The 15,045-nt window shown below is 52.5% G+C and overlaps 2 protein-coding genes across 2 annotated transcripts; one reads left to right on the forward strand and one right to left on the reverse strand.

The window, feature by feature from the left end:
- LOC115277697 (glutathione S-transferase theta-1-like) lies at positions 1–2,575 on the reverse strand. Its single transcript, XM_029922010.1, has 5 exons — positions 2,134–2,575; positions 1,919–2,006; positions 815–965; positions 355–531; positions 1–270 (listed from the first exon to the last, which is right to left on the reverse strand). Exons 1-5 carry the CDS (start codon positions 2,243–2,245, stop codon positions 70–72), a joined length of 729 nt encoding a protein of 242 aa, XP_029777870.1. The 5' UTR covers positions 2,246–2,575; the 3' UTR covers positions 1–69.
- Positions 2,576–5,721: 3,146 nt separating this feature from the next.
- On the forward strand, positions 5,722–13,008 carry LOC115277959 (glutathione S-transferase theta-2B-like). The gene is made up of 6 exons (XM_029922377.1): positions 5,722–5,743; positions 6,604–6,715; positions 10,398–10,485; positions 11,759–11,909; positions 11,998–12,171; positions 12,463–13,008. The coding sequence occupies exons 2-6, from the start codon at positions 6,604–6,606 to the stop codon at positions 12,670–12,672; spliced, it is 735 nt and encodes a 244-aa protein (XP_029778237.1). The 5' UTR covers positions 5,722–5,743; the 3' UTR covers positions 12,673–13,008.
- The last annotated feature ends 2,037 nt before the right edge of the window (positions 13,009–15,045 follow it).

Here is a 15,045-nt window from a genome sequence, read left to right on the forward strand (position 1 = left end):
TAGAGGGCACACAGCATGTTTATTGTTCGGGGGACAGAGTGCAGGGGAATGGGCTGCACCGCACCCGTCTCAGCCGAGCCGCTCCTGCACCCGATGCACCAGCTCCTGTGCCAGCTGGGGGTCCCGCTGGGCGTCTCTGGGGTCCCGAGGCTGTAGCACACGCTTGTGGGCTTCCTGGACAAGCTCAGGGCCCAGGGCAGCCTCTACTCGGGCTCGCCAAGCTGCCAGCCGGGGCCAGTCTCGGAAGATGTCACAGCCAACAGCAGTGGGCTGGGGAGACAGAGTAGCTGGAGCAGGAGACTCGGCCCCGTGCCCAGAGTCCTCCCAGAGGGCAAGTAGACAGAGGGAGTTTACCTGCATCAGCTCCGTGAATGCCATCAGATCGGCTAGGGAGACCTGCTCAGTGGCCAGGAAGGGCCTGGCCACCAGGACCTCCTGATCCATGTGCTGCAGGGCTGGTTTCAGCCTCCCCAACAGCTGGTCTAGCCGCACGGTGTCCACGGGCTGCCCCGAGAAGTGGGGCAGGAGGGACTGGCCCCAGGGGGAACAGAGGCAGCTTATCCTGGCTTCCTCCACACATCCTCAACCACCTCTCCACCCCTCCCTGGGCACCATCCATTAGTGATACCCCTGGGGCACCGTATTCAAAAGGATTCTGAGGATTTATCAGACTCAAGGGAAAGAATGTTGTAATCAATTACAGACATCTACCTGGGACAATGGATAGCAGGCTGTACACGGGCTAACAGGTCTTTTCCAGTACTTGGGGTTCTGGTCGCTGCCCAAGCCTGTACAATAGGGCAGGGAGGCTCACCTTACACAGGTAGACGTTGGTGGCAGGTAGCTGGATGGCAGTGTGCTGCCACGCCAGGTACTCGTCGACGCGGGCACGGGCCTGCAGTTCAGGTGGGTACCAGCATGGCGCCGTCTGGTACTTGCGGCTCAAGTATAAAAGGATGGCCACACTGCAAGCAAGTGTCAGAGAGTCCCCCTCCCCTCAGGGCTAGGCAGCTTCATAGCTCACAAACAGGGTAATCTGACTGGACTTCTGTCCAACACCACCTCCAGGGGAGGCCATCCCCACTCCCACATCCCCACCACACCACGGGCCATGTGGTCCCCAAGTGCTCCCCCGTGGACCCACATTTCCGCCACCCCTCCTGACTCCCAACCCAGCCAGCCTTCTGCCTCCAGTCCCCACCAGCTCTCTGGCACCAGGTCCTACTGAGAGGGAGGGAGGCAGACCTGCCATGGACGTCTGGCCCAAGGGGTCCCCAAGTTCCCTCCCAGGCCAGTGCTCCCTAGTGCCCAGGGTCTGGTCTGGGGGAGAGGATCTAGGAGAACCCCTTTCTTGGTGCTCCCTAGGCTCCTGGCCCCCAATTTCTAAGTCAAATAATAAAAACATAATGGCAACTAGAAAAATTTTTCTGGAAAAAGGTGGTGCCCAGTTTCCATTCGTGGGCAGGTCCTGGGAGGGGCTGTAGCACTACTCCATTTTATAGAAGTGAAACACAGGACGTGCAGTTCTGTGACCTGTCTGTGGCCAAGAGAGGGGACGTGGGGAACTGGGATTCAGAGCCTAGAGCAAATCTGGGGCTGCCTAGCTCCTGGCTCCTGTGACTTGAAAGACAAGGTTTGGGACATCAGGGGAGGGCTAACCTCAGGCTTAGGTCTTCCTGGTTGTCCAGGCCTGACAGAGTGACCTTTGCCCACTGCCGCCTGCCCCATGCTAAAGCTCATCTTTAGCCTCCTAGTCCCCTAGTCCAGCCTCCTGCCCCCAAGCTGGGTGAGCTAAAAGGAGGAAGAGGGGACCACAGCAATTTGGAAAGATGTCCAAGTGTGGGGCCATCAGCTCTCTGCCATCCTCTCTCCACTTCCTCCGCCCTCCAAGTCTCCACAGACCCCAGAACCCTGTTACCTCTCAGCCAACAGAAAGTCTCCATCCCTCAGGGCAGGTACCTTCCCCAGGGGGTTAACCTTCAAGAATTCAGGCTTCAGGTGCTCCGCTGGTGGGTGCAGAGGATGGGTGGCTAAGCAAGGTCTGGCTCCTGGATGCCACACACACACACACACACACACACACACACACACACACACACACACACCCCGGAGGCCAGGCTAGCCAAGACTCACCTCGCCCTAGCTCCACAGGCCGAAACTCAAAGGGAATGCCATTCTTCCTGGCGAAAATGTAAATGGCACGGCAGGGGGGCGAGTACAGGTCCAGAAAGAGCTCCAGCGGCATGCCTGCGCCGCCCAGCGTCCTCCTCTGCTTTCCTCCTAAGCCTGCTTCCGAGGAGGTTTGCTTGCCCCGCCCACCAAAGGGGACCCAAAGACGTCTGTTCCCCTCCCCCAAGCTTACTTCCTCTAAGCTACTAGCTGGGCACCCTGCCAAACGCCCCACCTCCTGGCCTCTCTGTGGAATGGAGGCAGAGTGGGCTGTTGAATATTTGTCACTGGCTTTTCAAAGCAGGGTCCCCAGCCTGGCCCCACTCCTCCTCCACTGGGTGTTACAGCCCCAGGACACACCCACGTCCTGTTGCTTCCCTCCGGCTGGGCCTCCCCGGATCTCTGCCTCCTGGCAGCCAGGGAGTCTTTCACAATCCTTCTGCTGAGGTAGGAGGCTCCCTGGCAGAGGCGTACTATTGGCCACTGCGCCTGTGCCTCCCGCACTCACACACACAAACTCACGCAAACTCACACATAGCAACACACACACACACACACACACACACACACACACACACACACACACAGAGTCCCACACACAGAATCTCTTTGTCTCTCTGTCTTTCTCTGTCTCTCACACACACACTTATATGCTCACACTCACACGCTCCCTTCCCCCCCCCCCCCCCCCCCCCCCCCCCCCCCCCCCCCCCCCCCCCCCCCCCCCCCCCCCCCCCCCCCCCCCCCCCCCGCCCCCCGCCCCCAGCCCCCAGCCCAGGCCTCCCCTCTCTCCAGTCTGAGTAACTGTCCTGACAGCCTGATGTGGTAAAGGCGTCTCTTAACTGTACTCCTCCGGTGCCCCCCACCCCCTGGGGCTCAGGCCAGCCCCCTGGAGTCCTCCGGCTCCTTACCCAGACCTGACCCCTCTGGCCTCACCAGCTTCCTGCCCAGCCCTTCTACTTCCGTCCCAGGGCTCTTTGTCCTGGTCCACACAGCTCCTTTCTCAAGTCCAAATCTGATCCCAGGCTCCCAAGTGCTCTCAGCCCTGCAGTGTCCCCCTCACCCCGCACAACTTAACCTTGTCCTTTTGCCTCTCAGTCCTCCTCTTGGACTGTCCCGTGCACTTCTCTTCTGTAGAACCCAAGTCTCGAGATGCTGAGGGTGGGGCTGTGGCGCAGGGCCCCCACGGACCCAGAGACCTAAGGAGGTCAGAGCCACTGACCACGCAAGCAAACTCTAATGCCTTCCCCATTGTTTTCATAGGAACTGAAATCTGCCAGGCAGGACTTTGAGGGACACATTCCACCCCTTACAAACACACATATTCACAGGACATGTGGTTTGGGCAGAGCTGGTTTCAAGGATAGTTCATGGCCCAGTCCAGCCAGTGAAGACCCTGTATCCCTTGGCCACTCTGCTTGGATCAGGCAGGGTCCTAGGGCTGTGACAGGAGTTCCCAGGAAGGAGGGACTGGTAACAAGCCCAAAGCTGACCCCTGCAGAAGTGCACTGTCATTCCCAAGGAGGGGCCCTGAAGGCCACTGGCTGCAGAAGGAACACAGCTGACTCAGACTCTTCCCCTGTGAAGAAGGAGGCTAAGGGCCGGGCCGTCTCCAGGAGCCAGGCTGTCCAGAACCAGCCATCCTGGAGCCCAGACAGAAGGAATGGAAGCCAGGCAGGCCCAGCAAAGCCGGCAGCCATCCAGCAAGTCTGTAGATGGAGGCTGGGCTCAGGCTTGGCATCCCCAGAGCCATCAGGGAGTCCTGGGACCTGTAACCCAACCCTGCACAGATAACCCCAAGTGGGTTTACCATATTGGATAGAGGCCATAGCCCTGCGGTGAAGGGAGGAGCGAGAGAGGGGAGGAATAGACGAAAGAGAGAGAGAGAGAGAAGTCTGGAAGCAAAATGGGGAGACAGAGATAGGGAGGAGGGCAGCAAGGAACTCTCATTCACTCATTCATTACTCATTTGTTCATTCATTCGCTCATCCAACAGAGAGACTCAGAGACAAACCGAAAACAGTAGAGGGAAAAGGCCAAAAATAGGTGACCAGAGAGGAGTCTTTTTTTTTTTTTTTTTATCTCCCAGCCCCCCAAGCAAACCTATGATGTAACTCTGGTGGGGTCCCAGGGAGGGACTGACCACCTGCCCCAGGATCTTCAGGATTGGACTGTGGCCCTGGCACAACCTTGTACCCGGGAAAGTCTCCATTAACTCCTGCTGTGCCAGCAACCATGACCACTTTTCCCACTGCAACACGGCCAAGAACCCCATGGGTCATAGGGCTCATGGATGGGCCAGTACTGAGGCTTTGATTCTGGGGACACAGGTCCAGGACACAGGGATAGCCACACCAGTGACCCCACCTGAGGCCCAAGGGCAGCCACAGGACCTGAGGCAAGCCAGGGAGGTACCCACCCTCTGTCAAACAGAGACCCCTGGGGTCTCCAGGCAGGGTCAGCGGAGGGAGGCTGCCCTTCTGGTCTGAGCCCATACCTGCACCAGTAGCTCCTTCGGTACCATAAAGTCAACCAGTGTCACCTGGGGACTTGAGATGAAAGCCCTGCCCCTCCGGAACTTGTCTGGCTCAGTTCCTTCCCAACTTTTCCCTGAGCACCTGCCTACAGATGAGCAGAACCAGCGTGTGTCAAGTGGGTGGGCTCAGCCCGCACCCCCTAACACCCTGGCCTTGTCCACACCTGTTATACTCCTTCATCACCCATCTCGCCTGGGTCCACACAGGCAGGCATGCCCAGAGTGCCCTGGACACAGTCATCATGACAACTCGAGCACTCATTCAGGCAGGCATGGGCCTACAGGTGGGATGGCACCGGTGGGCCCCTCTCTGATATTTGCAGGCAGGGTGGGGGCAGTGGCCTTGAGGATCCTGGTACCTAGCCACTCTCACCTCCCTCAAAAGCTTGCAGGCCTCTGGCAGAAGAAGTCTCTGCCTTTGATAGATTCCCTCTTCATCCTGCCCTCCACCCAGCTCTCCCTTCTCACTCTGCTGTCCAGCAGTCAGGTCAGGCCCTGCCCGCCCAGCTGGTCACATACCTGGGCACTAATATTTCCTGGGAACTAACGCCCAGTCCTCAGCGGGGCTCAAGAGCCTGTGCTCATCTTACCACGTTGACCTTGGTCTCCCAGCATACCCTTCGCTGCTGGAGTCCCAAACACACTCAACCTTCCTGCTTCCAGCATTAGCTCAGGCCCTTCCCTCTGCAGAGACCAGTTTGGGATTTAAGGTCACTTCCAGGAGTCTCTTCTTTCTCTCCTCCTGGAAGGCAATCTGGGGATCCTGCTGCCCACCCCCCCAACTATGATAGTGCTCAACATGGCTAGTTCAGCGTGGCCACCCTCCCAGACATAACTGCCACCTATGCTGAACTCACAGTGACTGTTTACCTACACTTTACTGTTCCTTTACCTCTTATAATTTATTGCAGTGTCTGTTGAAAGAAAAACATCCAACTGTTTCAACAACAAAGTAGGTGGTGTGGATGCAGAAGGTACAGGCCACCTCCACTCCCAATGCCCTGGGCCAAGATGGAAAAGGCCCAAGAAAGCAAACAAGTATGAGGGATCTCTGACAGGGAGGCCATCAAACAGGATCTAAGAGGGAAGACATCCACCGGGGCCCCCAGAGGAGGACAGATGTGACATGGGAGCCACTCTGGGCTCAGGCTGGAAGTGACACAAATGGACCAAGCAGGGGCACCAACACCCAAGGAAAGATGGGCTCATAACCAGAGGTTAAAGACCCCATTTATTGGTTCGCAGTGACATCTATTGTCACATCTAAGAAGTGCAGCCACATGAGTCCCATGGCCTCCTGATGCGGCAGGGGGAAAGAGAGGCCTGGGAGACTGGATCCTGGATTAGGAGAAAACTAATTACTCTCTCGAAAGCAAATATTGGCAAATGGTACCGTAAGACACTTGAAAGCATTGTGTGCTTTGACAAGGTCTGTTTCTGTTGCGAAAGTGTAATTTCCTGAAAGGTTTGTGTTCAGGCGCATGGTTGGTGATGAGAAGCCCTTGATTACAAAACACGGGGTCGACTTTGCGATGATTAAAGATACTGCGTTCTTTCTTTCTTGAGACCCCACTAAGATGCTAGTGAAACCGGTCACCAAAGTGTTAACAAGGCAGGTAGTGGAGCTCAAACCTTTCCCTCAAATCTGCTTCTCCCCCGCAAGAGGGAGAAGGGTCAAGTTTAGGGCCAGGGCGGGATCCCGGCTGGGGCCAAATTTGGGGGCGTGGAGGCGGGGGGTGCGGGGCGGGATTGGTCACCCATTGGGACAGTGCGCGTCCGCCGATTGGCGGAAGCCCCAGAGGGGAGGGGCCCGATTACCTATATCTCTGGACGCCGGATCCCTGCCAAGTACCTTCCCTGGACTGCAGTCTCCAGCCCGTCACCTCGCCGCCCCCTAGATGGTTCTGGAGCTCTACCTGGACCTGCTGTCCCAGCCCTGCCGCGCCGTCTACATTTTTGCCATGAAGAACCGCATCCCCTTCGAGCTGCGCACAGTGGAGCTGCTCAAAGGTGGGCCCAGTCCGGCTCCTCGTGTCCGCAGGCCCTGGGCTCGCTCAGGCTCCTCACCCAGGCGCTCCCTCTTCTTCCAAACAATTCCCATAGCCCAGGTGGCCCCCTTCGCTCCCCCAGAGTCTGATGTGGGCCCACGCAGCAAATGGTCAAGGAAGAATTTTATTACAGCACAGGGGACAGGACCCGAGGGCAGCCAGAGCTGCACTGTGACTGCGAAGAGTGACCGATTGTATATTTAGTAGGAGTTGGGGACGGGTAGAGATGAAGCCTCTCAAAGGATTTCTGTATGTTAAAGAGACTTACAGGATCCTGGAGGTCTGGCTTGCTCAGTTGGTGACTCTTAATCTTAGGGTTTCGAGTTCAAAGCTCCACACAGGGAATGGAGCCTGGTTAAAAAAAAAGTAAATGAATTGAAACTCCAGTAGCTACCTCTGGTAGGCGCTGGATGGGGGTTTGAGGGCCTAAAACCACTTTAGTCTATCAGTGGATGTCAGGCGACAACTGATATATAAAATAAATGTTTAATATAGTTTTTCCCTCAGGCGATGTTGGGTCTAGATTTGTATATTTTACTGATGGCTGCTACCAAACGACCCTGGAATACAGCTGGATTTTCATCAGCTCCTTGAGGGACTTCCTGAATTTTAACAAAGTTTCCAGGTTTAGAATCTCTCTTCATTCCTTCTCTTAAACAAGTGATCTTATGGTTTCCTCTTTTCCTTTCCCTGCCTGCAGAATTCCAATGTGGTTCAGTATTTGGGACAGCAGCGCCCCCTACTGCATAATGATCTCTATCTCTGGCTGCTGGTTCAGCAGCAAATTCTTGAGCCCCTGATCAGATAGGGTTCTTTTCCTCATGGGTACAACAAGTTAATATGACATATATATCTTGCCAGGTCAAATCAAACATAATAATTGTTGAAAATCCTCAATAAATTGACAAGGGTTTTCAGAATATCGTCCTAATTATTGTTTTATCTGAGCCAGGTCTGCCATGGAGAACGGAACAGGGACTCTAATTGTCCCCACTTCTCCATTAGCAACTCCCAAGGAAATATATTCCAGATTTAGGAGGGGGTCCTGGAAGATAGGGGTTCAGCTCCTGGTATATCGAGCCGGGCTGGGCACAAAAGGGTCTTGGGGCTTTTAAGGAGGGATAGTAACAGAGCCAATGTCCTCCTTGTTTGAACTGCATGATGATTCTTCTAGTAGCCCAGGCTTGTCAGAAGGAGGGAAACTATTAAAAAAAATTTTTTTTTACTGTTTTTATTTATTTTAGAGAGAGAGACAGCATGAGCAGGGGAGGGTCAGAGAGAGAGGGAGACACAGAATCTGAAGACAGGCTCCAGGCTCTGAGCTAGCTGTCAGCACAGAGCCTGACACAGGGCTCGAACCCACGAACTGTGAGATCATGACCTGAGCCGAAGCTGGACACTTAACCGACTGAGCCGCCCAGGCGCCCTGGAGGGACCCTATTTAGACAATCATCATCCAATATGCTCAGAGGAGGGTTATTACCTGCTTTGTGGCTAAACACATTCTGTAAGAAGCCCTTATGTCATGATCTTTATTTACGACCATGAAGGCCTGGACATAGGGCACTTTGGGCCATTTGCCTTGTTTCCTGCAGAAGATATCTAGTTGGTATATAGTATTGAAGTTTATTGTTGCATTAATGGACCATTTTTCCTCATCCCCTAGGGAGTACTGAGCCCATGCATTATTACAGAAGAAGATGAGTCTCTTCTTCTTTAAATTTTGCAATCCAAATTGGTTCCAATGGGTTAAGAGATGCCCCAAGGGAGAACCTTAGGGATTGAAGAGGAAGATCCCATGGTCTTATAAAAGTGGAAAAGTCCATTACCATAACCCACTCTGAGTCCTGGGTGGCATCCCACTCGGGATCATATCAAGGGCTGCTAGTGTTCCAAGCAACCAGAGGCATCCCTCAAAAAGCCATGTTGCATACTGACGTCTTTACTGAAGGGATGTCGATATCCCCTCGCTCCCCTATTGTTTTTCTGGACACAGTATGAACGCAATAGGTGCCAGTAGATGGATCAAGAGACCCTGCTGTTTTAACCCATGGAAATGCTAAGAATTTGCAGGAGAGGAAATACCTGATGTTCAATTTTAAGTAGGGGACATTGATGAACAGTAAAGACAGAAATCCATCATGGTGTAAGCGACATCCCAACATGGGTAGTCTTTATAGCCCACTATCCCAGGAAACAGTCCTGGCTGGGTTTTAATTCGATCGGGTTTTGGTTTGGGCTGGCTCTGAGTGGAGGTCTCTCGGCCAGAAGAGGCTAGACCAGAGATGTGGAGGGGATCACACTGGACTAGTGAGGAGGAAACCTCACATGAGAGTCTTCTGCTTGGCGGCTGTCCCATGCCCAAGAAAGGCAACTTTGTATAAGAATAAGAATACGAAGGAGGCACCAATTATCTGGGTCTTATTATTATTCTGGTCAAGGTACTAACTTCCAGCTAAAAGACAGGCTTTTGTTCCTCTCTGTAACGTAGCCACGGGCTAGAAGATTGCAGCCTGAGAAATGGACGTGAAACTGTTCCAATAAGACCACACTCTTAAAAAGCCCCTGAAATAAAAGAAAAAGAAGAGGGAATAACTCACCAAGTTTGCACCAAGGCTTAGAGTCCACAAGAGGAACAACCCAACGCTGGGCACCAAAAAGAATCTGGGGCCAGTGAGGGAAGTCAAGAAAAAAATTCTTGAGATGTTTTTTGGTGCAAAAAGGTGCTTTTATTAATAAAGTGTGGAAACAGAAGACCGTAGGGAGAAAGAGCTGCACTAGGATCATGAGGTGCAACTGAATATATATTTTGGAATTGGGTGGAGGGAGGCAGGTAGAGACAAAGGAAGTCTCTAATGGGATTTCTGTATGTTACAAAGACTTCTAGGATCCTGGAGGTCTGGCTGTCTTTAAGCTAACATTGCTTTTTGCCTCTAGCAAAGCACTAACCTTAAGGCAGTTGTGAATTCTTTGAGGAAAGTCACACTCTGCCTATCTCAGGTATTTATCAAAGAGATGCAAATTGTAAGGAAATTTCATTTTATCTACATTTCTTTTGTCTTTGTTCTTCTCAGCGTCTCCCACCAGAGATTGCCCTCTGCTGTGTGGCCTTGGACAGGCCACAGTCCCTCTCTGAACCTTAGCTTTCCCCTTCGAGATGTTGGGATAATGTTATTTCTATACTGTGTGACGGGGAAAAGGTACTGAACTGCGTTTTCAGAGTTCCGCCTTGAAAGCCTGTATTTAAAGTCATAAAGCCCTACAGACCCCGGGGACATGGCTGTAGTGTGAGAAATTAGAGGTGGGAATTGCTGGGCCTCCCCTCTTTGCCTCCCTTCCCCCTGACCACCCCAGTCCTGGCCAAATAACTCCCCTTCATCCATCTGGAGCACCGCGCTGCGCCCACCGAAACCCTTCAGCCATCCTGGGAGGTGGCAGGGCAGGGAGGGCATCCCTGTTCCCGGTCCCAAGGCCCAGCCATGGCTCCACCCAGCCCTCCCCACAGACGCAGCCGTTTCTTAGCCCAGCCTGGCCCCCAGAGCTCTGGTTGGAGAAGGGAGAGGGAGGGCACAGCTGGTGTGGTTCTTGCTCTGAAGGGTTCTTTTTTTTTTTTTTTTTTTTTTTTTTTACTTCTTCCTCTACAGGGCACCTCTTGAGCAGGGAGTTCTCCCAGATTAACATCCTGCAGAAGGTTCCCACCCTCAAGGATGGCGACTTCATCTTGACTGAAAGGTGCTCTCCTTCTGTCCCTCCTCCTAAGCCCCCAGCCCACCCCAGCCTTCTCGATCTCAGGGCAGGTGAGGGTGAGGGGAGGGGTGTAGGGAGAGCCGAGGGAGGTGGAGAGTGGGGAGGGAGGTGATCACGATGATGGGGGTCTGATGCAACATACCTGTGTACCTCTTTTGTCTTAGTCCTTCCTTCTGGACCCCAGAGCCTCTCCTTCCCCACCCTGAGGGTTACTAGAAGAAAATATGGGGGGGCACCTGGGTGGCTCAGTCGGTTAAGTGTCTGACTTTGGCTCAGGTCATGATCTCACGGTTCGTAGGTTCAAGCCCCGCCTCGGGCTCTGGTACTGTCAGCGCAAAGATCCTCTGTCTCCCTCTCATTCAGCCCCTACCCTGCCTGTGCTCACTCTCCCTCTCTCAAAAATAAATAAACATTAACGAAATTAAAAAGAGAACATGGGAACATTTATCCAGAGTTGCACAGAGAGCAGGTTCAACAAGTGGAGGCTGAAAGGGCCTCTCCTGACTCCTCAGGCTGCTCTCCAGAGTGACAACCCATGGTGAGGACCAGCCACCAGGCAGACAGAGGACAAAAAGTCAGGCAGCTACAGGAGTGATGGTCAGAGGACCTGTCAGAAGGGACCCATGGCAGATCTGAGGATATATTTCCCCTCCTGGTCCCCAGCCCATGCACTTAGACTTGATGCAAGATTCCAGAGGCCCAGAGAGCCTTTTCTGAGCTGTGCCTTGGACAAGGCACTCAACTATTCTGAACCTTCATTTTCTCACATGCAAATGGGATGACAAGTCTCCAGCTCATAGGGCAACTGCTGTGATATCACAGAGATGAGGCTCTCAAAGCGCAAAGCGGAGGGTCTGGCCCAGATTCCATGCTTGAGATAGCAAAGGAAGGAGGGAACTGTGGAGGGTACAGTGAGGGGAGAGAGAGGGGGCAGTGCCCAGGGAGCTGCAGATGGGAATGGAGGCCAGCAAGTACAGAGAAGCCCCAGAACCCCACTGAGGGATGGGAGCAGCTGGGAGAGGGGCCACTGAGGGATGAGAGCAGCTGGGGGAGGGGCCACTGAGGATGGGAGCAGCTGGGGGAGGGGCCATTGAGGATGGGAGCCGCTGGGGGAGGGGCCACTGAGGATGGGAGCCGATGGGGGAGGGGCCACTGAGGATGGGAACAGCAAGGGGAGGGGCCACTGAGGATGGGAGCAGCTGGGGGAGAGGCCAAGAACCAGGGTCCTCACAGCCACTGCTCCTGCCCGTATCTCCAGCGCCGCCATCTTGATTTACTTGAGCCTTCAGTACCAGACGGCAGACCACTGGTACCCATCTGAACTTCGGGCCCGGGTTCGTGTCCACGAGTACCTGGGCTGGCACGCTGACTGCATCCGTGGCACCTTTGGCGTGCCCTTGTGGACCCAGGTGAGGAGAGCCAGTGGGGACTGTTGACTGTCAGGGACCCGGGAGGAGGCAGGGACCACAGCCTGAGCCCACCTTTCGCCGCCATCAGGTGTTGGCACCACTCATTGGTATCCATGTGACTGAGGAGAAGGTGGAGCGCAACAAGGCCGCCATGGCTCGGGCTCTGCAGCAGCTGGAGGACAAGTTCCTGGGGTACTGGGACTTCCTCAACAGCCAGCAGGTGACGTTGGCCGACATCATGGCGCTGGAGGAGCTGATGCAGGTACCAGCTGGGCCAGTAGAGGAGCATCTGTGGGCAGCATTCCTCCTACCACTATGCCCATTAGACAGAAATACTGAGGCCCATAAGAAGCTAGGGATTTGCCCAGAATTACAGAGCAAGTTTCTCTTTGAACTGGTGCTGGAGCCCTGACCTCCTGCTTCCCTCCTGTGTGTGCTATTTCATGCTGGTGCTCTTGGACCCACTGCCCTGGGCCTCACGTGGGGGTTGGGGAAGGGGCCTGACATTGGGTCCTGGGTGTCACTTTTAACTTTCTCATCTTTGTCCCCACAGCCTGTGGCTCTTGGCTGGGACCTTTTTGAGGGACGGCCGAAACTGGCAGCATGGCGTGAGCGAGTGGAGGCTTTCTTGGGTACTGATCTGTGCCAGGAGACCCGTGGCCGCATCTTGAACATCCTGGAGCAGGCAGCCAACAAAACAGTCCCACAGCCTGTACCAGAAGTCTACCCGTATATGCTATTTCGTATTTCCAGGATCCCCTGAGTAGTCAGGAATAGGGACTAATGATTGGAGGCCAGGAGATTAGCAATGAAGATTCACTCAGTTTCTTACTTGTCCTTTTTCATCTTTTCCATCTTGCCTCAGCCTCTTGTTTCTAACTCCAGGAGGAAGTCTACATAGGCAGGATACCTTACGTCCTTGGTAGGGCTTCTTCTCAGCAGCAGATATAACAATCAATAGAAGACCAAAATCCACCATATATAAAAAGCTCTGGAAATTCAATAACATGAAGATAAATCAACTAAAAATCAGCAAATGTCCTTGGTCTTTTAAAAATAATGAAGACTCCAACACTTGAATAAAGAACCAAGAATTATTGTTTTTTGTTTTTTTTATTTTTTCTTTATTTTTCTTTATTTTTAAAGTAGGCTCTATGCCCAGTGTGGAGCCCAACATGAGACTTGAACTTATGACCTTGAGATCAGGATCTGAGCTGAGACCAAGAGTTGGACCAACTGAGCCATCTGGGCCTCAGATTTATTGGTTTTATTACTCTGTAGTATTATATGTATGGAATAAAAGTATGTTCCAGTAACCTTCATCAAAGTTAACCAAAGTAACCTCGCAGATAACAAGTCAATATAACATTGTTACCAGGGCAACAAAATATTAAGAAATAAGTGCGAATTGCAAACTACTAAAGGATATAGATGGTGTTTTGTAGGATATGGTAGTGAGTTTTGAAGTTTGGAAAACTTAAAAGACTTAACAAGCACTCCTGTCTTCCAGCAGTTTCAGCATAACAGCAAACAGTGAGGTTTTAGATTGTCACACAAGCTACCATGGAGATCAGCTGGGTTTATTTGTGTGACTGAGCGCACACTGGTTACTTTAACAGACAGAATGTAATATAAAGAGTTGGTCATCAGGCATGATAGAACTCCACTGGCAAAGAAAACCCAGGTTATCCCAGAGATAGCCACTGACCCTGGGGATGGGGTACCAAGGGAAGAAATTGGAATTATTAAAATCCAGGTGTTGGGGCGCCTGGTTGGCTCAGTCAGTTTAGTGTCTGACTTCAGCTCAGATCATGATCTCATGGTTCATGGGTTCGAGCCCCACATCAGGCTCTGTGCTGACCACTAGCTCAGAGCCTGGAGCCTGTATTCGGATTCTGTGTCTCCTCTCTCTCTGACCCTCCCCTGCTCATGCTGTCTCTCTCTCTCAAAAATAAAAACATTAAAAAAATTTTGTTTAGATCCAGGTGCTGAAGGAGAGGTAGAATTCAGGTCTCTGAGGAGGGTGCTGCCGCCTCCAGAATCCCAAAGGGGCCCCATGGGGCTGAGATCAGACCTTGGAGAAGGGACACCAGATGGAGGGATCTGGTATCTCTCAGAGTGAATGAAAACACTGGTCCTTCGAGTGTTGTGTTGGAAGACTGCAAACTGAGTTCAACTGCAGTTATGGGAGAATCACTGTCACCAGAGCAAAGACCTGTTGGTGTGGGGATGTTGACAGTGTCCAGGAGGTTTGACCTCCTCAAGCCTCCTACTCAGTTCATGGGATCAATGTTTTTAAGGCAGGGCTTAATCCTATGTCTAATACCCCATAGTATAGGGCATGATCTGAAAACTCCTGTTGGAGAAGCTGGTGGTCAATTACATTCCTGTGGTCCTTTCTGCCTGGGAATCAAAATGTCTTCATTTCTTTGAACAGGAGTGCTAGAATAGACAATTCTGAGGAAAATGGGTTTCCCCACATAAGATTTTATACCCAACCAAAATAACACTCTTGTGGGAAGGTAGAAAATGTCAGCTGGGCACCTCTCTTGAGCTACCTAACAAAAGCAAGGTGTGCTTTTTGTGAGGGAGTTCAACCAAACGGAAAATAAGAAGACCTTGGCCCAGGACCATACTGACATCTAGAATACTGGCTAAGAAGCATTGGGCTCAACCCCAGGTGTCGCCATCCCCCAACTAACTGCAGTGACATCCCTGAGAGAAACAAAGCCCCCGGCCAGGTGGAGACTTCTGTCTTCAAGCCCACCATGTGGATGAGTTTTAGCTGATGGGTTGGCAATTCTTTATTCCCTGGAACTGTCTCCTAATCCTGGAGCTTGTGGTTGCTTTTCAGTTTTGATTTGTCAGTTTCCTACACCCTCGTTTTGATGTGTCCCTGCCAGGCAGTGAAAGAATCAACCTCTAGCTGCCCTCCTGGTGAATCCCCAGCAGTGGGAATGAGGTGGCCTCTCACTGGCCCAGCCACCCGGCGTAAGGTCATGACCTGAGCCAAAATCAAGATTCAGACTCTTAACCAAACAGGCATCATTTATTGTTACATTAGTACAGATAGTGATTCTTTTTAGAACATGATTATATAGACTCGCTCAAAGAAAAACGTACCCCATTATATGGT

This window comes from Suricata suricatta, chromosome 14 (genome assembly GCF_006229205.1).
Source record: "Suricata suricatta isolate VVHF042 chromosome 14, meerkat_22Aug2017_6uvM2_HiC, whole genome shotgun sequence".
NCBI lineage: Eukaryota > Metazoa > Chordata > Mammalia > Carnivora > Herpestidae > Suricata > Suricata suricatta.

Bases quoted from the DNA above. Each gene is read 5' to 3' on its own strand.
- LOC115277697 (XM_029922010.1), bottom strand. From the start codon at position 2,245: ATGCCGCTGGAGCTCTTTCTGGACCTGTACTCGCCCCCCTGCCGTGCC. The intron at 532-814 runs GTGAGCCTCCCT...CCCTGGGGCCAG, and splicing joins CCAACGTCTACCTGTGTAAG to TCCCTCCTGCCCCACTTCTC. The intron at 271-354 runs GTAAACTCCCTC...CTGTCTCCCCAG, and splicing joins CATTCACGGAGCTGATGCAG to CCCACTGCTGTTGGCTGTGA.
- LOC115277959 (XM_029922377.1), top strand. From the start codon at position 6,604: ATGGTTCTGGAGCTCTACCTGGACCTGCTGTCCCAGCCCTGCCGCGCC. The intron at 6,716-10,397 runs GTGGGCCCAGTC...CTTCCTCTACAG, and splicing joins CACAGTGGAGCTGCTCAAAG to GGCACCTCTTGAGCAGGGAG. The intron at 12,172-12,462 runs GTACCAGCTGGG...TTGTCCCCACAG, and splicing joins CGCTGGAGGAGCTGATGCAG to CCTGTGGCTCTTGGCTGGGA.